Genomic DNA, 25,662 nt, shown 5'->3' with positions numbered 1-25,662 from the left:
AGAACCAGTGCACTCCTGCCCATGCTCTGAGGGACCCCTGACACAAATCCAGCCCCTGGAGATCTGCCCAGTGTGGCAGCCCCAGTGCCCAGAGGATGAGGGTCCAGGGTCCTTGGAGTGTCTACTCTTCCCTGTCTGGCCCTCCTGCACTCTGGCTGGGAAAGGGATGGTGAAGGGGCAGGGTGGGCTCAAGGATGGGAGATGTAGTCACAGACAGGACAGAGCCCCTCACGAGTTGAATCATGACCTTTATTCTCTATTCTGAGTGATTCCCAGAACAGTCACTCATGCCCAGAAAATCCCCCATTCCACCCTCTCAATGATGCGGGGGTGGGGGGAAGCTGAGGACCAGAGAGGGGAAGGAAGTGGACTCAGGTCACGTAGCCAGTGTATAACCAGTGGCAGGAGAGAACCTCAGAGCCCATGACGCCTGGCTGCCCCTTCAGGGGCCAAATGAGGCAGCAGAGGTGGCGCTCAGCTCCCAGGCTGACATGGAGTCTGTGGAAGACCTCAAACGTCCTAAAGCTTCTTCTTGCAGATGCCCAACCAGATCCTCGTCAGTGCAATATCATTACCAGGTTCTTGCACACCTCCAGAGATAGGGGTCTCACCACTGCAAGGCAGCTACTCTATCCTGACACCCTGGAGAGTGTGCATGTGTGTGGGAGGTGGAGGGGAGGAGAGGTTGCCTCCCTTCCCCGGGGGGAATCCATCTTGCTCTGGCTTGCCCACGCAGGCTGGGAGCGGGGCAGAGGTAATCCCATATCCTGCTTTCCTGCCAGGCAACTTCCCTCCAGGGACACCCCCCAGGGCCTGTGCGATGGGGTGAGAAGTGCTACTGAGAAGAAACCTGTTCGTGGAATCCTCCTCCAGGCTGGAATCTCCCTGGAGAGCTGCCTGCCTGTGGGCTGGGAAGTCAGTTCCACTCTTGATGCTGCTACCCTAGAGGACCTCAGGATGCTGGGACCCTGCTCACCACCACGGGAGCCCTGGGCAGTGGTCCAGCAGGGAAGCTGTAGCTGAGACTGTGCTACAAGCTTCTGTGTCACTCACTGGCATGGCCGCTGCCTCCAGGTAACCACAGGTAACCCTCTTGGTAACCACAGCTCACAAAGCTCTCTACTTGGCTTCTTGATTGTACCGCCAGTTCCGCCTGAGTACATCTGTCTGGGATGCTGTCTGCCATTTTCTTGAGGAGTCCCACCCGCCCCTTCTCTAAGATGGACATCCTTGGGGATGGAGCCCACTCTGCTCTCTGCCTCCCAGCAGCCTTCAGTCCAGAGCCCCCTCCAGCTCTGGTGCAGACATGTCCAGCCAGAAGCTCCTTGGGAGACCCAGTCCAATCCTGTCCTTCTACCGAGAGGAAGCAGTCTCAGAGGAGGGAGGTGGCCAGCTCACGCCCTGCTGGGACCTACCTAGGGCCATTGCTGGCAGGTTGGAGGTTGCAGTGGGGGCGGTGCACAGAGCCAGAAGGGCCAAGACATTTCTCTCCAAACACCGTACTTTTCCAGGAACCAGAGAAGGAGGGTGACTTGGACGAGGGCACACAGCAAGTTGGAGACAGAGCTGGGACTGAGACCGTGGCATCAGGGCTTCTAGTCCAGTGCTCTCGGGTCTCCCAGAGGTCTTGTCGGTGGGTCTGAGATGTGTACGTGTGTCCCTTGGGCAGGGAAGGCCAAGCCCCAGATGAGGATGGGGGAGGGGCTGGCCGAGAAACCCCCTGAGCAGAAGGAGGGGGCATCACCATGGCGGAGGGTAGGAAGCATGCAGGTCCCTCCTGCTCCGAGGGCTGACAGCATTTCAGAGGGCACGGAGACGTCTGACAGGAGAGGAAACTGAGCCCCAGAGAGAGGGGGGGGTGCCGGGTTCTGGGCTGCTTTCCTCACCCCTTACTGCGGTGGACTTGGGGCTGGGGCAGGGCCTTTCCTGGGTGTCCAGGGCCAGCGGCCTCATGGTCGGGCTTTGAGCCCTCGGTGGTTCCCACCCACCCTCTTTCTTGAGCCCTTCCTCCCCTCTGCTGTCAGCTTGAAATGAACGGGGTTGAGGGAGGATGTCTGCGGGCCAGGAAAGGGTACCCTGGGGTGGGAGGTAGGTCTCCAGGTACCACAGGTCACGGGGTTCCCAGGAAGCCGGGCACCACCTCCCAGGAAGCTCACTGCTTGTTGGCAATCTTCTTCTTCCGAGCAGAGACCAGGTCATAGAAGGGGACACGGGTGATGCTGGCTCTGGAGTGAGAGTAGGTGAAAAGATTTCAGGGCTGGGCAGGCTGACTTAAAGAGTCTCATATCCCAGGGAGGGGTCGGCCTGCCCTGCCTCAGGGGAAAAGCCAGATGACCCCAGCAAGGACCAAGCCAGGGTGTGTCCAGCTTCGCTGGCCTAACCCAGAGTCCCACGGGCGGGACCGGAGTGGGTGAGGCTGAGGCCTGAGAGCCTTGGGAATTCTGCCCCCAAATGTCTTTGGACCCCTCCCCAGGCTCCCAACAGACTCTCAGAAGGAGGTGACAAGAACCCAGGTGGAACCAGCAGAACTGCTTGCCGGTCACGGCTCTGCCCCTCACTGGCTGTGTGGCCCTGGGCGAGTCCCTCCCCTCTCTGGGCCTCAGTCCTCATGTGTAAAATGGAGGTGAGCGTGGCTTTGGCCTGACGTGCCCCCTTGTTTTTGCCTGCATTGCTTGTTCCACCTAGAAAGGCCTCCTCTCCCCCTCCATCAGGTCTTTCCAGGGCCACTATGGGTCCTGATGCCAACAGGCGCTGGGCAAAGAGCTTTACGTGCAACATCTCCCGTGATCCTCCACCATCCCTACGAAGGCGGTGCCTCTCTCCCCTGTGTCCTGGACCCGGCACTGTGCCGGCCCAGAGGGGCTGCTCACAGAATATGTGTGGAAGGGATTTGCATGCCAGAAACAGGAGGGAGATTCTAGAGTTAGCCCTCTTTACAGACAAGGAAACAGGGCTCCAAGAGAAGTAGGCGCTTCTGGAAGGTGACAGGAGACACCTCCCCACCAGTCCGCCCATCCATTACCGAATGGCCTTGATCCACTGGTCCCGCTCCTCGGCGCTGGAGGCTGAGATGCGGTAGGACTCGTGCTTGCCCTCTACCACCTTGCCGTCGCCGTCCGTCTTGCAGGCCTTTATCTTCTGGCCTCGGCAGCTGGGGTTGTAGAGCTCCAGGCAGAACTGCGGGGAAGTGGCCAGGTGAAGGCAGGGCAGGGGTGGGAGGAAAGGGCTGCTACACTGGGCTCTCCGGGAGGCTCAGAGAGGCCTAGACGCTTGGGCAAGACCAGCGCTTGGATAAGCGGCAGGACAGACCCGACCCCTGGGCCTTCCTGTGAGAGGCAAAGGGGCAGAAGCTGCAGCTCCTCACGCTGAGAACTTATTACGTGCCTGGCTCGGCCTAAATCCATGATTCTTCTTCAAATCCCCATTTGACAGATGGGGAAACTGAGGCTCAGAAATGAGTGGAGACTTACTAAACATCCCCGAGCCAGTGTCAGGCTCTGAGAGTCAGCGAGGCCGGGCCCTCTTGATGCCATTGACCTGCCCCCAGGAGGGAGACTGAGGCAACCCTGAGCCACCCGGAAGGTGTGATGGGCACCCCCTCTCCTCCCACCCTGTTCTGGAAATTCCCGCAGCCGCTCTGGCCTCGGGCCTCCATACCGATACCTACTGGCTTCTTGGGGTCATCCACCTTCTGCACTGAGAGGTTCTCAAGGGGTATGATTCCCCGGGGCTCCTTGTCCTGCAGGGGAACAGGAGACAAGGTCAGGATCTGCAAATGGAGCTTCAAAGCCAAGGGCAGGGAGTGACCTTGGGGGCTCCCTAGACCCGGAGAGGAGTGTGCCCATCTCCCCCGACTCTGTGCAGCCCTGGAGAGGGCAGGGGAGCAGCACAGAAAGAGCCCTGGCTGGGAGTCAGGAGGCCTGACTTTAAGCCCCGGCTCTGCCTTGCACCTTGGCCCAGCCCCTTCCCTTCTTTGTAGCTCAGTTTTCCCCATCTGTAAAATGGGTATGGAGGAGGTCCGAAAGATCTCAAGGGGCCCCACGCTCTGTCAATGGACCACTTAGTGGGAGTCTGGAAAGGGTTTGGGGGGAGGGGCAGGGCAGGGTGAGGCTCACAGTGGTGAACTCAAAGTAGTAGAGGCAGCTGTCCGTCAGGATGAACCAGCGTCGTTTCCACGTCTTCACGCGGCCGCCTGCGAAAGCCAGTGGTGGAGTCAGTCAGCCCTCCTCTGCCCCGGGCCACCAGCACTTCCCTCCACGGAACAGCAGGGCCTCAGACGCTCTCCTCTGGGCCCCGACCTGAGCAGCAAGCCCCCAGTCCCTTGCCTGCCACACCTTCCCCCTTATCTATCCCTTCCTGACTCAAAACCTGAGTGGCTCTATCACCCCCGCACGGCCCCTGAGTTGCCTGACCCAGGCTCCTCCATGATCAGGCCCTGGGGCAGGCTGGTCATTTCCTGCACTTTCCTGCTGCCCTCACCCCTCCGTTCATGCCTTGGCCCACTCCCTGCTTGGCACTATGCTAAGCCTTTCATCTTTCATTTGCCAGGCAATGTTCTAGAGATTTCAAAAAACTTTCACTTACTAATCCGTATAACCACCTATGAGGAGGGGACCATTATTAACCCCATTTTACAGATGAGGAGACCGAGGTGCAGAGAGGCTGAGTCATCTGCTCGAGGTCTGGCTGCAGAGCTGGGATTCGAACCCCAGTGTCCCAGCCCCAGAGCCCAGGTGCTTGGCTTCCCACACATTTAACTGTCCCAGGGATGGGACATTTTGCAGCTGTGGAAACTCAGGCTGAGGATGGGTGGAGGAGCTGGGATCTGTGACTTAGAGCTTCCCTGGGACTGAGGACAGTCAGCTGGGCAAGGAAGGAGGCTGCAGTCTGCAGGGGGGTAAACTGGGAGGTGGGTCTGGAGAGATGGAGGGCTTGGATGGGCACCCCAGGCCAGGACCCCTGCTCCAACACGAGGTGTCTATCCTCCCTTGCCCTGGAGGACCACTGTGCCTGGCTGGGCTGCCCCTGCTGGGGCGGCGCCCAGGAGTGTTTGGGGGTGGCAGGAGCATACGGAGCCGCTGCAGCTGTGGCACGCGCCACAGCTCCCCTCTGCAGGCCCGAGGCCCTCCATGTCCCCTAGTCCCATTGAGGGGAGGCTCCCTGAGCCACATCCTGTCACACCCCCTCCCTCTGTCTTTCAAGGACACCCAACCCTCTGCCCACCAAAAGCCGCCACTGGCTGGCTGTGTGGCCCCGGGCAGATGCCCTAACCTCACTGGGTCTGGGCTAACTCAGAATCGCTTCAGGAAGGACCTGCGGTTGAACCGTTTATCTATGAACCAGTCAGCTTCCCGTCCCCACTTCCTGCTTATCGTTCCCCTCCTGCACTGTCCCCTTATCCCCAGGACAGACAGATGGACGGATGGCACGGGCAGACTGCTGCTCCAGGGTCAGGAGACCTGGGGCTGACCTGACTGCACCCCCGAGGCTGCATGTCAGGTGCATGTGTGTGGCAGCCGCGTGGCGTGAGTGTGCAGGCACGTCGGTGCACGTCCCCCGCGTGCACGAGCACGTTCTCGCCCGTGGCGTGAGTGTGCAGGCACGTCGGTGCACGTCCCCCGCGTGCACGAGCACGTTATCGCCCGTGGCGTGAGTGTGCAGGCACGTCGGTGCACGTCCCCCGCGTGCACGAGCACGTTCTCGCCCGCGGCGTGAGTGTGCAGGCACGTCGGTGCACGTCCCCCGCGTGCACGAGCACGTTCTCGCCCGCGGCGTGAGAGTGCAGGCACGTCGGTGCACGTCCCCCGCGTGCACGAGCACGTTCTCGCCCGTGGCGTGAGTGTGCAGGCACGTCGGTGCACGTTCTCACCTAGCTTGAGCAGCCAGCCCTCGCGGTCGGGGTTGAAGAAGGTGTGAGTGAGGTCGTTGCCATCGTCCTCGGGGATGGAGAAGGGCTCACTCTTGATGCTGTCGAAGAGGTTCTGCCCCAAGAGAAGGGAGGGAAAGACCCGCTGTGACATTCATCCCAGTCCAGGGCCTGGGTTCCGCCTGTGTGACCTCGGGCAGGTCACTGGCCCTCTGGGCAAACTCTTTCCCCTCCTGTTAGCTCCTCCTTGGCCCCTGGCTTTCTTGGGGAAACCCTCCCCGGTCCCCCCAGGCCCAGTGGTGCTCCCCTGTCCCCAATCCCATGTCATGCCTCCCCCTGTGCTATTGTAGAATGGAGCGGGTGGGGTGAGCCCCGCAGAGAGACCGTGCTGGCTGCCTCACCCACGGTCCCCGCAGCGGCCAGTTGTTTTGCTCTCAGTTTGCTTGCTGAGGTTGACTTCCCCAGGTAGATGGGGAGCTCCTCCAGGAAAGGCCTGGGTGTCATAACCCCAGAGCCTCCCCCAGGGCCTGGCCTAAAGCAGGGTAGCGACTGTTTGTTGACCTAGCAGCTGATGGTTCCCATCTCCCACCTTCCCGCTGGAATCCCAGCCAGTGGCAGGAGAATGCGCGTGGAAGAGCACCTGCTCAGTGTCAGGCCACCTGGGCTGAAATCCCAGCTCGGTCCCTTGATGACTGTGTGACCCCGGGCACACCCCTCAACCTCTCTGAGCTGCTCTGTCTACATCTGAAAAATGGACAATGCTGACCCCCAGTGTTCTAGGGAGAGTAAATGGACTACACTGGGGTCAGAGCCCCTCCCTGCCCCCAAGTCGAGGGGAAGACGATGATGAGGAGAAGCCCCCACCTGCACCCTGACCACCCAGCACCGCTCTCAAGGGTCAGATGAGTGAGTCAGGGTCCATCACCCCCATGTCTGAGAGTGCTGGAGACATGATGCTTGGCTGGGATGTGTACACGCATACACATGTTCACCAGTGTGCGTGCGTGTGCGTGCGTGCACGTGCACACACACACGCACACACACACACACACACACACACACACATATTCTCTGGGGCACAGCAGCCGGATTCAGTGCCTCTTTGGACAACATCTAAGGGGGAAGGGGTCTCCTCTTCTTTAAGGTGCAGTCGCTAGACTTCCAGGTGTATCGTGGGTTGGGGGACACAGAGGACCTGCTAGGGAGTTGGAGATTGGCTGCCCATGTTGTGACTCAAGGTGGGATGCTGACCTAGGCTCTTAAAGCCCCCTCTCCTAGGCAGAGGCCAGAGACCTGTTCTGGGGGGTAGGAATTTCTCAGAAAGCAGATTTTAGTTCTCTGTGGAGGACTTTCTAGAAGTTGGAGCTGCTGAAATATGGAAGGAGCAACCTTGTAGGGTAATGAGTTCCTTGTCACTGGAAGTATGCAAGCCAGGGCTAAGACCTCCCTGTGGGAGAGATATGGATGTTGGCAACAGATCACCCCTGTGTGTTTTGAACCCCCTGCCGTGGGGCACTGCGTTCCATAGACAACCTGCCCAGATTTCCCGAGCGTTTGGAAAACACATTCTAAATTGTCTAATTCTGCTGACTAAAACCAGACACAATGCTGGGTCTCTGTCCTTGAGATAATGACATCATTTCCTTCTGTTGCAGTTGTCTGTGCTGCTGTTCAGATGGTTTCCTCGAAATTTTAAATGAAAAATTTCCCAAGTACTGTTCGATTCCCCAAAGTTTTAGAAATGGTGTTTTCTGGTTTTTAAAGGGCTTTTCTGATCCAGGAGCTTAGGGGTGGCAGAGGGGTAAGAGATGGGGGGAGGAGAGTGCCGGCTGGAAGCAGGTCTTCCTGGGTTTGATGGAGTGGGCTCTGCTGGCTGTGGTGGGGTGAGTGGGGAAGAGCAGGGACCACTTTCTCTGTGTGGAACCCCTGCATCCCTAAAGCAGCCGGGAAGCCCCGCTTTACCCATCCTGCCCTGGCCCAGCCTGGCCCTGGGATTCCCCAAGTGGCGGTGGCCGGTTGAACAAGGTCTGTGGCAGCAAGGCCTTGTGAGCACAAATATTCTGAAGGCCCAAGGAGGTGAGCAGGGGGACAGGGAGGACCTCATCCTTCATGACACCCACAGGAAGCCCCATGGCAGCTCTGGCTGGCACCCTACAGCCTACACATTCTGCCCCCACAAGGGAAACAGCTCAGTTCACCCACATTTCCTGTACCTTGTAAACCCCAGGCTCCCCCCGCCCCCACCCCCTGTAATGAAACATCCTTGCACCTGGACTTTCTGTCCAGGTTGCTGGGTGGGTGGGGGGGTTGACACTCACTGCCCACCTGCCACACCCCCAGGCTCCAGGAGACTGTGAATGAATCCCATCTGGCTAATGAGAGCATTTCATCCTACTGGTCACAGCCACGGGTTCAGAGAGGGACCTGTGACCCACGCCAGTCAATAAGCCTTAATTCACTAAGCCTTAATTCTGGGACTCTAGTATAAAGCAAGATGGAAGCCTGGAGCTGCCCAGGCCATCTTTGCTGCAACTTGGGGAAAGCCTGTTTAAGAGGGAAGCCAACTTGGAAGCGGAGGTTGCTCAGAGGTGGAGAGACCAGACTGCGCTCTTCTGACCTCACTGAGCAGCTGGATCTAGCCGAGCCTGAAGCCAACCATCAATCCCCCATCTTTTCCACGATATGAGCTGAGATTCCTCCAGCCAGGAAGACACTGGAAGCTGGGAAACATGGCCAAGGTCTCCATCCCCTAATCTTGCTTTCTGGTCTCTGCAGAGGGAAGGGCTTTGGAGTCAGACAGACGTGGGTTTGAATCTGGACTCCTCACAGACTGAGACCCTTGGCCAGCTACCTCTGTTGGAGCTCAGTTTCCTTCGCTGTAAACTGGGGATGGTACCTGCTGCCTAAGGTTGTCGAGATGGCTTAATGGGTCCAGTATATGGTCAGTTCTGATGGAGACGCTTGGACAGGAACCCAGGAGGTCCGGCCTTGCCTGCAGCAGAAGATGCCCTGAACTGGGAGACTGTTCCCTTGCCCGGACCTCGGTTTCTCCACCTGTGGCACTGGAGAGTGGACAAGCCCTCCTTCTATCCTCTCTGCTTCTTCCCCATCTCCACCCTGGCTCCCTCTCTGGGCAACCCTGAGTGGTGAGTGGTGCCAGGTGCTTGAAGTGCTTTGTCTGCTTCTCAGGAGAACAATGTGAGGTCAGTGTCGTCAGCCCACTTTGCAGATGGAGAAACTGAGGCTCACACGCAAGGGCACACAACCATAAGGGCAGAGCTGGGATTTGATCTCCCATCTTCTGAGTCTACACCCTGTACCTTTGGGCTGAGTTTCTTAGGCACTCGCCCCGTCCCCATCAGGGTGGCCAGGGCAAGACCCGCTCAACATGCCTGAGCCCCAGCTCCCATCATGCACCTCTTTGAAGCCTTTCCCAGCTGCGCACCCTCGTGGTCACGGGGTGACCTCTCTTTAGGTGATGTATCTGTGTCAATTTAATTTCATAAATCAGGTCACTTAAAAATGTTATGTGTCCTGGAGAATCCTTTTGCAAAGCTGCAAACTCAATACCTGAAGGTGCTTAGAGCCGAGTCCTTGCTTTACACATGGGGAAGATGAGACCCCAAGAGAAAGCAAGAGGACCCCCGGTCCTGAGCAGCTTCCTGTGAAAGCCTTGAAGAGCAAGGCTTTGAAGAGCAAGGACCAGGCCAGTGCGGTTCACTTTGTGTCCTGGGAAGCTTCTGGATTAACTAGCCAGTCCAACGACATAGGTGCTGTGCTAAGTACCTTACTAATCCTATAAGCTTACCTACACTAATCCTATAAACCGGGAGCTCAGAGAGGTCAAGCCACTTACCTAAAGTCACACAACTTGAAAATGGGGGAGCCAGGACTTGGATGTGGCTGTGACTCCAACGCTCTGTTCTTTTCCCTGCTCAGTGCCTGCCCCTCTCGGCTGCCAAGGAGGATAATAAACCCTTCCCAGACCTCCCAGGAAGAGCTTGAAGCTAAATTGAGATAATAGACCGGAAAGCCCTATGAGAAGAAAGTTACAAGCTCTATACAAATGCAGTGCATTGTTACTAACAAAAGGCTTGAATTGGGAAAAATACCTCTGGAGGGAAGGAGGCTCTTTGGGGGCTGAAGCAATAAAGTGGCACCTGGGAGATCCCACAGGACTGGTGCTGGCCTGTCCTTAACTCATTACCTGCTGGACAAGGTGCGCCCAGCTTCCGGCCCCAAGTACCGCGATGAGATGCGTTCCCAGTTTTCAAATGCTTTTCACGTTTTAGGCATTTTACTAAGGGCTGGGGGTTTTAAATGATTATTAATCACTCTTAATGGCGACCTAAGCTACACTTCAGAGCTTGTGCTATGTACCTGGCATGGGCTATGCCCTTTACAGTCTTAAAAATTACTACTCACAGCAGCTGTGACACAGGCATCGCTATCCCTGTGCTCCTGGTTGAGGAAATGGTGGCTCCAAGAGGGTGAGTCATTATTTAAGGTCACCCAGCGGGCAAACGGGGAGATGGTACTTGACCTGAGCTCTAACCTACTTTCAAGCCCTCATTTTACGTCGTGCCCCCTGCCCACCAGGATAAACTGTCTGGGGATCAAGGAGGAGGGTGGGCTAAGGGCGAGGCTGTTCTCAAACACCGAGGGGCACCAGAATCGCTCCAGACTCAGGCTCTCCCCCCACCGACCAGACTTCTGCTGTCGGAGGTACACAGGGTGCTAAGCTGCCGGGGTGGGGTTCACACCGTCTCCTCCCCTCCTGCCGTGCTCTGACCTGGAGGAAACTGAAGCTCTATTGAGCTCTGGGGCGTCTCTGGTCCTAGAAATGAATCGTCAATTCATTTCTGCAGAGCCAGGCTTTGAATCTCACTCCTGTGTTTCTAAAACAGCTCCTGGCTCCGCTTTGCCCATAGGAAGCAGGCAAACTCCTGAGGCTGTCGTTCGAAGCTATGGTCTCTCTGGCCCAACCTCGGTGCCCATCACGGTCTGTATGTACCCAGCTGGCCACTCTGGATGCCCCTCCCTTTCCCAACCAGGTCAGATGCTGGCCAGTTCCTCTTTCTGGAATGTCCTTTCCCTGCTTCTCCTCTGGGCAAACTCGCACTCAACGTTCGAGGCCCAGTTCAAAAGTCACCTCCTCTGTGGAGTCTTCCAGGATGGCACCCTTCCCCTGCTCCCAGGAGAGTGATAATAGTGTCCTCTGTGTCTCCATAGCTGTGTATCCTATGGTCAGTGCAGCATGAATCACGCAGGGTTATAATTCGCATGTGTATCATCCTCCCACCAGACCCTGAATGTGGGTTTACTCATCCCTGGGTGCCCCGTGCCAGGCACAGGGCTCGGTGCAGTGTAGCAGGGGTGGGACTGTTTGAGGAGGGGATGGGAGGCCTGGGTTCTGCTCGACTCCCGAGCTGATGTGTAGCCTGTGGAAGACCTGTTCCTTCCTCTCTGAAAGAGGGAGGGGTTTGAGCAGAGTCTGGGGATTTTCAGCCCTGACCCACTGAGAGTCTAAGAATCTGGGATTCCAAAAAATAGATGTAGGCTGCGTGAGGCACCCTTTCTGGAAGGTGTGAATGATGGGTGCCCAGAGTTCCCCGAAGGCTGAGGTCTGGGAGGACCTCCTGGGTGTTCAGTCTTGGACCTCCTTCTTAAGATGGGCCCATGTGGGAAAGCCCTTCTCGGGATCAACCTCTTTTGTGATGGTCCCTCTCAAGACAGTGACCAACCTGGGAGGGCCATCTCAGCAGCGCCCTCTCCTGGAGCGGCCTGTCTTAGAGGAGCCCCTCTTGGGCCATGGACCTAAGGACAGGCTCCTCCTGGATGCCTGGGGACGGGGCTAGGTGGGGCCACACCCCTCTTACCCGCAGCTGCTCCTCAGGCAGGTCACTGCCATCATTGATGCCACGGTTCATGGACACAAAGCGCTCGAAGGGTGGTCTGTCCCGGACGTTGGGGTTGTGGAGACTGGTGTTGAGCATGATGATGGAGAAGGACAGGACGTAGCAGGTGTCTGTGGGGACGGGACAGCGGGCACAGTCTTGGCTCTGGCCACTCCCCCCTCCCCTGCCCCAATCCCTTCTAGGGGCCAAGAATGGGCCGTTTCAATGTCCTGAAGGTCCACTCTGTCCTCCCGGCTTGGCATTTGAGGCCTGGCCACGCCTCCCACTCTTATGGGACTCCCTGCTCCAAACAAGCTTCCTGTGTGCCTTCCTACCCTGGTACTTCTGCTCCTGCTGGGGCCCCTGCCAGGCACTCCCTCCTCTTCCCTTTCTACCCACTTAAACCCTCCCGCTCTTTCGCCCCAGTTCCAGCCCTCCCCCCCACCCCAGCCCTCCTCCCCCCGAGCCCTCCCCCACCAGCTCCAGCCCTCCTCCCCCCGAGCCCTCCCCCCCAGCTCCAGCCCTCTTCCCCCCCAGCCCCCCCCCTCCAGCTCCCCCCACCCCCCGAGCCCTCCCAGCTCTCCCGCCCACTCTGTTCTCTGCCTTCTTGGAACTCAGAGGATGCTTATTGTTGGCAACACGGTTCAGGGCTTCGTCACGTGCCACTTGGTAATCTTATTAGCACTGTGGGGCTCCCGGAGCCGCGCTCCTGTTCCATTATTCAGACTTTCACGTGCTTGGGAGCGAGGCTGGGCTGAGCGTTTGGGAAGGAGGTGATCGCTACTCTATGATGTTTTAAAGCCCTGGGTCCAGAGCCGGGGAAGTCCAGCTGTGTCCCCAACTCTCTGGTTGACCTTGGAAAGTACCTGAGTTCCCAGAGCCTCAGCTTCCCCATCTGCAATATTAGGAGGTTTAACTTTGAAGTAGCTTCATGTTCTAGAACATCGATGATTCTCCCTCTGGTGGCAGTGGCACTAATGTTGGTGCTTGCCCTGTGCGAAGCTCTTTACAGCCCTTGACAACACTATGAGGTAGGCACTGTTACCACCATCATTTTACAGATTAGGAAACGGAGACACAGGGAGAGTGAGTTTACATGTCCAAGGTCACAAACTTAAGTAGTGAGACTGTGATTCAAATCTGGTGCTTTAAAATTCCTTCCTTCCTACAAATATCTATTGTGTACCTCCTAAGTGCTACAGAATGGGGATTCACTGGTGAAAAAATCTGTATGGTCCCCATCCTTGTGAGATATTTAGACTTGCGGGGCCGACAGGTAACAAACAAGCAAATCCCTAATTTATATATAACTACAAGGTAGGCAAATGCTCTGTAGGACTTGCCCATGGATATACTGCTGAAAAGCTCCCTTCGCTTCTCGGAGTCTGTGTTCTGCAGGGATGAGAACACTGATGACCTTGTAGAGTGGATGTAAGGATTACATGACTTTGCATGGGTAAAGCACTTAGCACATGGGGAGTGCTCAATATGTGGACTTGGTTATTGCTATGGTATCTTCAGACCCAGAGAAGAGGCCAGGACAAGCCTGCCATGATGACTTTTCGCCCACCATGTTGGGGGATGTGGGGGACTGAGCTTTGCTGATATCTTTCTATACCCCTTTGCGCCCTGCATCCTGCTCAGGCTGTTTCATGCTTCTGTGCCTTTGCTCAAACTAGAACTCCTGTCCAAAAGGCCATTTCTCCCCTTGAACTCCTGGAGAACTCCTATTCATCCTTCAAAACCCCATTCAGACCTCAGGACCTCTGGGAAGCCAGCCTGGACATGCTGAGTTCCCCCATCCCTGCCCTCAGATGAGGCACTGATGCCTTAGCACCCTGTGCCATTATTTCCTGCCTTCTCTCCCAAGGATCATGCCCTGAGGCAGCTCTGCCTGACGAGCACCCAGCAGAGGGCCTGGCACAGAGCTGGAACTCAGTGAGGGTTCATGAGGGGATCTGGGCTCCCAGGGTCTGGGTGCTTGGGAGAGACCTGAGGGGGTAGAGAGGCCGAGGTGCCTCAGAAGGCAGATTTGTGTCTGGCAGGGTCCCCTCCCACACTGGCACCTGTGGATTGGAAGACACCTGGGTTGCAGAGGCAGTAACGGGTGGCAAAGGTCTCCATCATGCGGTCGATCTTCTGGGCCTCGCCTGGCAGTCGAAAGCTCCACAGGAATTGTCTGGGGGAAGAACAGAACCATGGGCAGTGGAGGTGGGGGAGGCTCTATGAGGGGGCTTAGGGGGTACCCCATCCCCCCACCCCATAAGCTGCTCTGTGTTTCCCAGGCGTAGTCTCTTTATCCTGTAAATGAGAGACTCTGCACCCGTCATCTAGGTTCATGGGGGGTGGGGGGGTGTCAGTGGAATTTGTTATTCTGAGCACCAAGACTGCAGGAGGGATCCAAGAAATGCTTTTTCTTCTAGAATACAGGAGCTGAGCGGGCACACCCCCCTGCCCATCTGAGACCCAGCACCATTTGCGGCCCAGTCCACCTTAGCCCTGTGGATTCCCGGGTCTGAGGCCCCTCCCCGCCTGGCCACTGGGCCCTGGGATTTGACTGTGGGACCCTGGGGGAGTGTCTTCCCTTGGCTGGGAAGTAAATGATTTCCACAGCTTCCAACTAAGTTCCCCAAGGGCAAGGGCAGTGCCTGCTCCTCTCACATCTCCTGGTGAGCTGGGACAGCCAGTAACTGCTCAGTAAAGGCTAGCTGAATGAGTGAAAGAATGAACAGGTGAATAAATGAACAAATGAATGTTGGAGACTCCCAACCTACCCCTCTCCTTTAAAAAGCGTGGGAGTTAGAGGGAAGGCCACATTGCTTAGATGGTGGTGGCTTCTTCCTTCTCTGCCTAGCAAACTCCTAATCATCCATCAAAGCCCAGAACAAATGCCCCCACTCAGGAGCTGATTTTCCAGGCATCATCTGCAGCAGCAAGACTTACTAAGCACTGACGGTGGACCAATTCTAAGCATTTTCTCATTTAGTCCTCACCACCCTATGAGGTTGGTACTGTTAGTATCCACATTTTACAGATGAAGAAACTGAGGCACGGAGAGGTTTTTTTTTTGTTTTTTTTTTTTTCTTTGCGGTACGCGTGCCTCTCACTGTTGTGGCCTCTCCCATTGCGGAGCACAGGCTCCGGTCACGCAGGCTCAGCGGCCATGGCTCACGGGCCCAACCGCTCCGCGGCATGTGGGATCTTCCCGGACCGGGGCACGAACCTGTGTCCCCTGCATCGGCAGGCGGACTCTCAACCACTGCGCCACCAGGGAAGCCCCGGAGAGGTTTTTTTTCTGTGTGTGTGTGTGTGTGTGTGTGTGACTTTCCCAAGGGGTGAGTAGCAGAGATAGGATATGAACTGAGCAGTCTGGCTCCAGAGCTTGTGCTCCTAACGCATATACTGTAATGCCTCCCATTGTTGTAAAAATGAGTAGCAACAATAATATCCTAATTAGAAAATAATAAGTAATAATAAATGCAGTACACACTAAGCTGCATTAATAAAATAAGTAAAACAAGCACTAATCCAAAGAGCAGTGGGATGGGAATGGCATCATAATAGTAATAATGATTATGATTTAATATTATTATAATAATGATGTAATATAATAATAGTAGTAGTAGTAACGAGCCAGGTACTGATCCAGGCAGTCCACACCTATTATCTCATCTAACTTCAGCTCTATGGGGGGGATAATGTCATTAATTAAGTTTATTTATTTATTAAAAAATTTTTTGGGGCTGCACCACGCAGCTTGTAGGATTTTAGTTCCCGGGCCCTCAGCAATGAAAGCGCTGAGTCCTAACCACTGGACCGCCAGGGAGTTCCCTCATTTATTCATTCTTTCTCCTGATGCTTTGTTTGTGCTGTTAGCCATGTGGGTGGTGATGCCCCAACCCTTCCTGCCGTGCCACCCTCGGGGGTCAGGCCCCTGCCCCCTGCACCACTCACCTGAGGGCCTGGACGAGGTTGAGGTTGGCGAACTCGTGGCAATCTACGAAGGCCTGGAGGACCTGCAGGTTGATGGGGTCCCTGGCGAGGAGGCAGAAGGGAGGGCGGGACACACTCGGGCATTTGCTGACACCCACCTCCGGGGGGGCGGTTGAGGTGGGGGAGGCCAAGGAGGGGAGAGATGTCCTCCTTCTGAATCCAGCCACCATCTGGTCTGTTCCCATCTGTCTGAGCCCACATCACAGTCCCCCCCGCCCCCGTGTGCACGTCCATGTCCTCCCACACACAGCAGACGCCCCACCCCGCGACAGCTCACCAGCACTGTCCTCACCCAGGAGGGGAGCTCTGGTTTCAGAGCGGCCTGCCCTGAGTCAAATCCTTCCTCTGTCACTTCCTTCATGGGTGACCCCACACAAGCCACTTGACCTCCCCAAGCCCCAGTGTCCACATCTGTACAATCAAGAGAAAATGCCCACCCCCTTTTCCTTCCCCTTCCCACATCTGAAATCAGAAAGCGTTGCCCTTCTTGCCACCTGGGTTCCCTGCTTGCTTAGAAGGAGAGTGTCCTCTGGGGAGCCTGGGGGAAGGGTCCCTGGCTTGTTGGCCCAGCTCCACGCCTGTCCCCTATAGTCTATCTGCCACCCAGCAGCCAGAAGGGTCCCCTCAGACCACTCCTCTGCCCAGAACCCTCTCAGGGATCCCCACCTTGTCACCTACTACTTTCTCCCTTCCTCTCTCTCTTCCAGTCTCACTAGCCTGCTGTTCTTTAAGCAGCTTCTGCCCCAGGGCCTTTGCACACACTGTTCCCTCTGCCTGAAATGCTCTTTCCCCAGAGCTGCACTGCTCACCTCCTTTAAATTTCAGTCAAAGTTCACCTTCTCTGTGAGACCCTTTGTGTCCACAACTATTTAAAGTCCACAGCCTTCGAAGCATGGTTCCCAGAACTTTCTCATCTCCCTTCCCTGCTTTATTTGTATTCCAAAGAACTTATAATTTTCTAACTTATTGTACATATTTTGGGATCTGCCTTCCCCATTAGAATGTACCTCCTTGAGGGTAGGAGCTTTGTGATTTTGTGTTGTCTTTGTTTTTGACCGTGCCGCGTGACTTGTGGGCTCTTAGTTCCCTGACCAGGGTTGAACCCAGGCCCATGGAAGTGAAAGTGCCGAGTCCTAACCACTGGACATCCAGTGGTTTGTTTCTTTTTAACTGAAGTATAGTTGATTTACAACTGTGTTATTTTCAGGTGCACAGCAAAGTGATTTGGTTATACATATGTATGTATATATCTGTATTCTTTTTTTCAATTCTTTTCCATTATAGTTTATTACGGATATTCAATATAGTTCCCTGTACTACACAGTAAATCCTCGTTGTTTATCTATTATATATGGTAGTATGCATCTGTTAATCCCATACTCCCAATTTAATCCCCCTGCCCGCCCCCCCGACCAGGAGTTTTGTCTATCTTGTTCACTGGTGTACATCCAGGGCTTGGAACACTGTCTGGTACACGGTAGATACTAAAAATATCTACTTGTTTTCTAAATGAGTGAAGGAAGGAATGAAGGCCGGCAGGCAGCCCTTGGTTCAGGGTCGGGAGGGACGTGATCAGTTAGGCCGCTGAACCCCAGGAGTTATGACTTTCCTAACATGACTCATTCCCTTACTTACCTGCACACACAATCCCTTCACCCACACCTATGCACACCAGCACACCCTCATTCTCTACCTCCCTAAGGCCCCGCCCTCCTTACCTTTCCCCCAGGTAGGTGCCGATGGCCGTCTTGTTGAGGCCCTCGCCCTTGTACAAGAACTGGGCGATATCCTGGACATCCGGGGTCAGCAGCTTGTGCTCAGTGAGATACTGGATACCCTGGAGGTGGTACACAGAGCCCGTGAGTAGCCCCGCCCAGCAGCTGGCCTGGGAGGAGGGCGGGAGAGAGCCTCTGTGGCCAGAGCCCTGGGCCTGGCATGCTAGCATTGGCACAGCTTGTTCTGGGAAGTTGTGTTCCCTCCTTAATAGAAGTTGCCTTTGTAAGGTGGTGAGTTTCCCATCAGTAGAGACGTGCAAAGAGAGATGGGGTTCCTGCCATGAACCAGGGTCATGCCAGGTGCTCCCCAGGGTGCCCTTCAGTCTGACGCTCTTTGAGGATATGCTTCGATGATTCTATGAATTTATAATTTTAAGATTGAATGATTCAGCCCTTCCTTTTGTCCCCCTTAAAATTCATATTATTTAAACATAGTGTTTCATTTTTTCTTACAAGTAATCTATGTCCATTGTATAAAAGTTAGAAAAAAACTGCTCAGTCAAAAGGAGAGGAAATTGCTCAGTCCTACCACTCGGAGGTAGACAGTTTCCCTGGTGGTCCTTTCCTCCCTTTTCTGTATGAAAATGGGAGTGTGCCTCGCCCGATTTTCTGATTTGACAATATCTCAGACATCTCTCCCCACGACCCAGGGAATGGAAGTCTGTCATCTAATTTTAGGAGTTTGAGGGGTTGCTGTCTGGTTTTCCGTGATGATGCCTTCGAGTCCCTATTCCTTTTGGAGAAGAGGCTGCTGGGAGAGGGGGGACAGGTTGTGGAGGGCTCTGAGTGACGGGCAGATGGCCCAGGGGATCCCTCAGGGGCCCCTCCCTGAGGGGCGCTCAGGCAGGATCAGGTAGGAAGTGAGTTAGCGCGCGCGCGCGTGTGTGTTTGTGTGTGTGTGTGTGGTCTGTGTGGTCTGTGTGGATGGGGGCAGGGGTTGATTGCTGTGCCACTGGGACACGGGAGGCCTGTGATGGGGAAGAGGCAACCTTCTAAGCGAGAGCAGTAAATTTCCAGGGACCCCGTGTCTTCCCTGACCCCACCTCTGTGTGTCAACTTGTGGCTTCCTCCTGTCCCGGCTCCTACAGGAAAGGAGCCCAGGGCCACCTGGCTGGGCGAGGGGTGGGGACTGGGGGTGCTCTGAGACCAGTGGGGGTGGGGTTAGAGCGTAGCTGAGCCCTGAGCACTCAGGGCTCCACGCCAGCATCTCAGGACTGGCTCCCCAGCCGAGGGGCTGGAAGACACTTCTGGAGACTGAGTCCCAGAGTTTAAGGGCCCCACTGCCCAAAGTCCAACTCACAGAGCGGGGGACAGACATCACAGACCCCATCACATCCTCCTGGCTCCCACCTCATGCCCCGGAGCTACTATGCTGTGGGGTGGCGGAGCCCCCAGCCATAACAGGCGTGGGGCAGGATAAGATGCTGAGCCCGGCGGGGCTTCAGTTTCCTCATCTGTAAAGTGGGTAATTGTGTCAGTTGAGGGGGAACAAGAGGACATCGTGGAGGGCCCCAGCATGCAGCTCTCCCGGCCCCCTGACTCGGCCCCCGCACTGCCTACCTTCACGGGATCCATGTTGAATTTCTTGCGCCCGATGCCCAGCTCCTTCTCTTTCTGGGCCATGCGGCTGTAGACAGGAAGACATCAGCCTGGACGCTCCCGGACCCCAGGACACCCCTCCAATCCCCGAGGACGCTTCCCTCAGCTAGAGCCAGTATTCCCTAAGGGCCTCCAAGTGGGGCTGGAATCACCGGGGAGAACGTGAGAAATGCAGGGTTTGGGCCCCTTCCTGAGCTACAAGACCATATTTCCAATGGGCCCAGCTCTGGAGCTGTGGCCTCAGGAGCCAGAGATGCTCCTGGGGGGGATGTAGAGGGGCCCCGTGCTTAGAGGGGGAGCAAGATAACAGGGAGGTTGTGGGTAACAGCACAGGCTTTGGAGCCAGGCTTCTGGTGCAGATCCCACTCATCTCTCGGTTTCCTCATCTGTAGCATGCGGTGACTATCACCTGCCCCCCAAGCATTGTCGAAAGGTTAAAGCATTGAAAATAGCTAGCGTTAGGTGCCGTGTAAACGTTATGTTGTTGTCACTTTTGGGGCTGGAGACACGGGGGCAGTGCACGTGTGTATGTGGGCGTGAGTGCGTGCACGTGTCCGGGCTAGGAAGGTGGAGATCAGAGGCATCAGGGAACTGAAGGCTGGCAGGGGCAGGGTGGGGATCTCCTGGGACACCGTATGGAGGAGTCAGTGCCCTGGGGCCCTAGGGGATTATGTAGGGACCAACCTTCTCATTGTACAAGTGGGGAAACTGAGGCTCAGTTAGCGGAGGACCGACCGCAGGTCACAGAGCCAGGGGCAGTCTTCCTATAGAAGGGGTGGGGTGATGACACCTTATGGGTGGAGTGAGGTGGACCAGCCTCGGCCTTGCCACAGGCCAGGCTCCTGTCCCTGTAAGGCCCCTGGCTTCCTTATCCTCATACTTGGGGCTGAAATTCCCCTCTCCCTGGCCCAACCCAGGATGCTCCTGGCCAGCGATTGGTCAGGGGCTGGGTCAGGGTGGGTTGGGAGAGACTTTGGGTGGAGGAGGTGGGAGAACGGGGCTGCTGCTGAGGAGAGGGGTTGCTGGAAGCAAGGACCAGACCAGACCACGGGATGGAGTGTCAGGGCCGCCCTGTTCCTATTTCACCCCCCTACGCCTCCCCTCTGGGGGTCCGACCCCTGATTTCACCAGGGCCCGGGCTCATTCACTCTCACTCATGGCATGTGGCGTCCTCAGGAAGCCACTGTGGCAGCTTCCCAGGGTCCCCTGCCGGGCCCCTCACCTCTCCTCTGCTGTCTCGAAGCAGTCGATTTGAGCAAACACATCTTCGATCTCGTCCTTCAGCTTCTGTGGGGTGGCGGGTGGGGGGAGGGTGGGGAGGTAGAGTCAGGGGGCGGAGCCTGGGACAGAAAGGGCTTCACGACCCCCCCTCCCCCCAAACACAGCCATTCCCACTTCCAGGCGTGATTCCCAAACCTCTGTCCTGAGCTGCCACTAAGGGACCCTCCCCCTGGTGGATCCCTTTCCCAAATATCTCACATCCTCAAAATCCCAAGTCAAACTTCTTGCCTCTGTTTATCCCTAGTTCTCCCGGGGCTCCTCTCGTGGCGTGAAGGAGTCCCCAGTCCCTAGCCTTTCCCCCACTCTATTTCTGGTCTTCCCATCTCTCATCTGCAGCTGAAAAGTGTCCTACCCTTGAGCCAAAGCTTCCCGGCAAGCCCTCCTCCGCCCAGCTGCCATCTTTCCGAAGCACAGCTTGGTGCCGGCCCTTTTCCCACTCAAACTCCATCCATGGCTCCTTACTGCCTGGCCAGGCAGGAGGTACCCACTCTCACCCAGTGATCAGGCCCCAGCTCCTCTCTGGTTTCCCTCCCTCCATCCGTTTACCCTGTCCCGCTCCCTAGGCTCTGTGGCTACTACGAGCCAGGAGCTATGGGTCAACAGGGTACAAGACGGCACAGGACCTCTTCTGAGGGACTTTGCAATTCCAGTGAAATTTACAGAAGAGGACACGGAGGCCCAGAGAGGCGAAGGCACATGTCCAGCATCTGACTCCAAGCCTCTGCTTTCCCTGACACCCCCAAGCTTCTTCCATCCTGACCTGGCGGGAGGTGCCCAGTGGCAGAGGAGACTCCCTAACTCAGTGGCAGCAGCAAGAGCCCCCAAAGGCACCCCTGCCTTCCCTCCCTGAAGATCTCTGGGATGGGGGTGGTCCTAACAGGGCTTTGTCCTGAGGCCCAGGAGCAGCATGGGGCCTGGAGCCTCTTTCTGAGCCCAGTCAGCTCCTGTCCATGTGAACTTGGCCAAGTCACTGAGTGGCTTCCCCACAAATAAAATGAACGTTCACTCGTAAGTATTAACTGAGTACCTACTATGCTCTGACTATTGGACTCGGGATATAGTGGTGGGAAACAGACCCAGGCTCTCCTTACATGGAGCTCACCCCACTGGACTTTGGATCGTGGGGCAAATGAAAGGACCATGCAGAAGATGATCAGAGTAATGGTCTAGAAAGAGCCTGGCACATGGTAAGTACTTGCTGAGGGAGTTATCTTGTGCCTTCGTCTTTCTCTGGAATCTTAGGTGTACATGCGTTGGGATGGGAAGTGGGGTCCAACCAACTACAGCCAGAGTGGACAGGGCGACCCCTAGGAGGCGAGGCATTTGGGCTGAGAATGAACCAGGAGAAGAAGGAGCCATGAGGAGGGATTAGGAGAGTGTCAGGCAGAGGGGACTGTGAGTGCAAAGGCCCGGGGGCAGGACCGAGCATGGTGGCACATTCCAGGAGCAGAAGCAGGGCCTGTTTCAGAAGGTTGCTGAGAATCAGATGAGCTAATGTCTGAGAAACTGGTGAACTGACAAGTGCTGGGCAGATAATGGTGTTATCTTGACCAAATGGTCTACATTTTCGGGGGGATGAATCTGAGGTCCGGGTTGGAGATGAGGCCAGACTGAGGCCATACAGGTGGGGCTCTGCATATAGTAGGTGCTGAACTGATGGTTCCCTTTCTCTCCCCTGCTCTCCTGGCTCTCTCTGAGCCCAGCAGCTGAACCCAGGAGTGGGGACTCCCCTGGGAATTCTGTTCTCCCCACTCCTGGGGGCTGGGGCTGAGGCTACCTGTGGGCTGGAATCTGGCCCCGCTCTTGGCCCAGGCTGGGTCAGGAGGTGTGCGAACATGTATGACTGCTTGCTTGTGGGTGTGTGTGGTTTGAGGGTGTGTCAGCACGAACATGTGTGTGGACAAGAGCCTGTGTATTTGTGAGCGTGAGTGTGAGCACACCTGGATGTCCTCCAGAAGCTGCTTCCGATGCCATTTGATCCGCTGCAGTTCCTCGGCCTCCCCGCTGCTCAGCTCCCCTGGGTCTGGAGAGAGAAGAACTGGTGGTCCCTGGCTCATTCCCCGCCCTCCCCTCCGTCACTCGGCTCCAGCCACCCCAGCTAGCTCTCACTTCCCCAGGGCCCTCTTCCTTCTAGAAACCCATGACTTGCTTGCCCTCTTCATCCAGGCCTTGGCTCAGATGTCACCTCCTCCAAGAAGCCTTCCCTGACTGCCCTGTCTAAAGCAGTCCCTCCTCACACTCCCCTCCTACCAGCTTTATGTTTCTTCTGCCCCTCTGGGTACAGACCCCCTAAGCCATCTTGTTTACTTGCATCTTTTGTGTTCTACTCATTCCACTCAGCCCCATGAGAATAGGCACTTCAACAGTTTTGCTCACTGCTGTATCCTCAGCCCCTAGAAAGAGCCTGACACAGAGCAGGAGCTCAGTGCAATACTTGCTGAAGACATTCATCCTTTGCTGCAACTCTACTTCTTCACTGGATCACGCACCTGTCATTTATTCATTTGTTTGTATGACCAGGAAGTGGTGATCATTTTGCCTCACATCCCATTGGCCAGATGTAGCCACACGGTTACAGCTACCTTCAAGGGAGGCTGGGTAATGAGCCTTTAATAGGGTGGTCCTGATATCCTTACTATGTAAGATGGGGAAACTGAATTTGGGGGGACATTTCACAGTGCCTGCCCCAGACACTCAGGCTCAGAGAAGTGAGGTGACCTGGCCAGGGTCCCAAAGGCACAAGTTGTTGAGCCAGGGTGGGACTTGGGTTGGGATGACGACAAAGTCTGAGTTCTTTCCTCGTCACCTGGAAATGAATTAAAGGAGACACAGGTGTGCCAATGTTCTGGCAGTGTGCTATGACCATTCCCCCACCTGGGTCAGCTGACCTACCTCTACCCCCACCCCTCTTCCTGTCCCATCCATAACACTCTCCTGGTCAAAATCTCCAAGGAATCCTTATTCCATAGGGGGAAAGTCCTCATCCAGCCAGGCTTATTCCCCACCATTCTCAACAAGAGCCTGCCAGTCCAGCCTGCCTGCTCCTCGCTGCCCCCAAAATGGTCTAACTCTCAGTCTTACTTCTCCACCTTTGCCTCTACAGCTCCTCCACCCTGTGATGCCTTTTCCTGTCTGCCCATCCACATCCTCTCGACTCCAGTCCTAGCTTTGGGAAGCGCCTGGCCACATTTCTTAAAGGTTTTGCAAGGACAGATATGATCTCTTCCAAATAAAAGCAGAGAATATCAAGAGGTCCCCTTCCCTACTTCCCCTCCTGTTGACTGAGCAGTCATCTTGGACTTTGAGATGTTAGCTGGGCATTGAGGTGGCAGAGCACCAAGCTAGAAGGAGGCTGGGCCCTGGGCAGCCATGTGGAGAAGAGTCATCACGTTCACCTCCACCAGCTACCCACTTGGACTTTTCAATGAGAGAGAAATAAGTTTTGAGAATGTCTCAGTCACTGCTATTCTGAGTCTTTTTGTTACATCCGCCACACCCGAAACTCAACTTATCCAGTGTCCTTGTCTCTGAAGCATGAACCATAACCTAGACGGTGGTGGTCAGGATTAAAAAAATCTGAATTTTGTCAAACACTCAGTGAGGATCTGACATACGGGAAGGGTACAACACACGTATAATGCGAGCCATGTTGTGTCACCCAGCTCTCCCCCTCAGGACCAAGGCACCCACTCCCTCAGCTGCTCTGTGTGTGTGTGTGTGTGTGTGTGTGTGTGTGTGTGTGTGTGTAGCCTCCTGATGACTCACAGCTGAGTCCCTCCTCAGGAACTTACCTCAGCCCAAATGGAGCTGTCTCACCCAAGGATACGCCCCTCCCAAAGGGCAGTCACTACATGAAAAGCCAAGGGCCCTTGCCTGGTTTGTGGACCTGAGCAGGTTTTAGATTCCAGGCCCTACTGACTGAAGTAGAGACCAGGCCCCCAGAAGGAAGGCTCCTGCAACACTGTGGCAAGTGTAAATGGTAGTGATTCCCCTGTCAAGCAGCCAAGATGGGTCTGACCCACCAAGTCATAAAGTCAAGTGAGCCCAACAGCAACCCTTTGTAAGTGGTTCACCCAGGAACAGGTGTGAGCAGAGACAGAAGGCTCCAGGAAGCCCCAGGGACAGGTGACCCAGACCCTCATGTCATCCACTTGTTGTCATTCTGTGGTACCAGGTCCCTCAGCTCATACTATGTCTTTATGGATGGGTCCCTTGTGACGTCATGACAAAGGAGAAAAATGCCTGAACTCGGTTCCAGGATGGGTGACTCAGTGTTTGTGTACAAGTAAAACTGGACAGCTATTGAACTACAGACCTGCTCAAGGTGTTCAAGAGAGAGTGGTGAGAAGTCCTCCCAGTGAGCAGAGCTTTGGGTAGGGCACCTGGTCTATTTCATGTGGAAAGAGAAGTGGCATGAAGTAAGAATATACATGCATTCATGGGCAGTAGAAGATGCCTTGACTTCTCGGTCAGAAGGAAGGAAAGAAGGAAGTTTGGGAACAGAGAGGTTCCGGGGAAGAGTCAAGTGGGTGGCCCTATGGGAGTGGGCACAGGGTATGAAGATTTTTGTAGAACACCCTAATGTTCCCCAGGAAGCAGCCACCACAGGAGAGGCACTAAATCACCAGGCGGATAGAATGACTCAGCCAGTTGACATCAGCGAGTCTCTGACTGGCTAGCCCAGTGCTGGTACAACGGTACACGAATGAATGTGGCCTCTGTGGAGGCTCTGCGTGGACCCACTCACCCAGGCTCTCCAAGCTACCACCACTGCTGAATATCAGACCTGCCAGCAACAGAGACCCATTGTTTCTTGAGAAGACGAAACAGCAACTTGGTGGCAAACCGATTACATTGGATCCCTTGGTCTGGATATGGTGGCCTTTCCTGCCCACAGAGTCTTGGCCAGCACCACTGTCCAGGGGCTTGATCTGCTGACCCAGAACACTGCAACACATCAGACTAAAGGACGACCCTCTTTACAGTAAAGGAGGTGTGGGAGGAGCATGTGGCCATGGGATGCAATGGTCCTCTTACACATTTCACCACCAGAGGATGCTGGCCTGATGGAACGATGGAGCCGTTATGGAGGTGCTGCTGAGGTGTCAGCTTGCAGATGATGTCCTGCTTGGGTGCGTCCTCCTCCTCCAAGATGAACTCTAGACCCTAAATCAATGACCATTAGATGGTGCTCTTTCCCCAAGAGGTAATCTCCTGGGATTCAGGAACAAGGAAGGAATAGGAGCGCTAC

At 55.6% G+C, this 25,662-nt stretch overlaps 1 protein-coding gene across 2 annotated transcripts in view; it reads right to left on the bottom strand.

The window, feature by feature from the left end:
* Positions 1–236: 236 nt before the first annotated feature.
* CYTH4 (cytohesin 4) overlaps positions 237–25,662 on the bottom strand; it is a 30,921-nt gene continuing 5,495 nt past the window's right edge. The window contains exons 2-13 of one of the 2 annotated variants that reach the window (XM_060025612.2): positions 22,352–22,434; positions 20,353–20,417; positions 19,092–19,158; positions 17,475–17,593; positions 15,718–15,798; positions 13,830–13,942; positions 11,746–11,894; positions 5,870–5,981; positions 4,116–4,192; positions 3,668–3,739; positions 3,023–3,177; positions 237–2,225 (exon numbers count right to left, since the gene is read on the bottom strand). In XM_060025612.2, coding sequence (XP_059881595.1) covers positions 2,153–2,225; positions 3,023–3,177; positions 3,668–3,739; positions 4,116–4,192; positions 5,870–5,981; positions 11,746–11,894; positions 13,830–13,942; positions 15,718–15,798; positions 17,475–17,593; positions 19,092–19,158; positions 20,353–20,417; positions 22,352–22,434 — 1,166 coding nt within the window. In that variant the 3' untranslated portion in view covers positions 237–2,152. Of the gene's footprint in view, positions 2,226–3,022; positions 3,178–3,663; positions 3,740–4,115; positions 4,193–5,869; positions 5,982–11,745; positions 11,895–13,829; positions 13,943–15,717; positions 15,799–17,474; positions 17,594–19,091; positions 19,159–20,352; positions 20,418–22,351; positions 22,435–25,662 lie in introns of both variants that reach the window. The other variant, XM_060025613.1, reaches the window with a different exon arrangement.

Source organism: Delphinus delphis, chromosome 11 (genome assembly GCF_949987515.2).
Source record: "Delphinus delphis chromosome 11, mDelDel1.2, whole genome shotgun sequence".
NCBI lineage: Eukaryota > Metazoa > Chordata > Mammalia > Artiodactyla > Delphinidae > Delphinus > Delphinus delphis.
The sequence above is the reverse complement of the archived record's forward strand: the minus strand, read 5'-3'. Positions and strand labels throughout refer to the sequence as shown.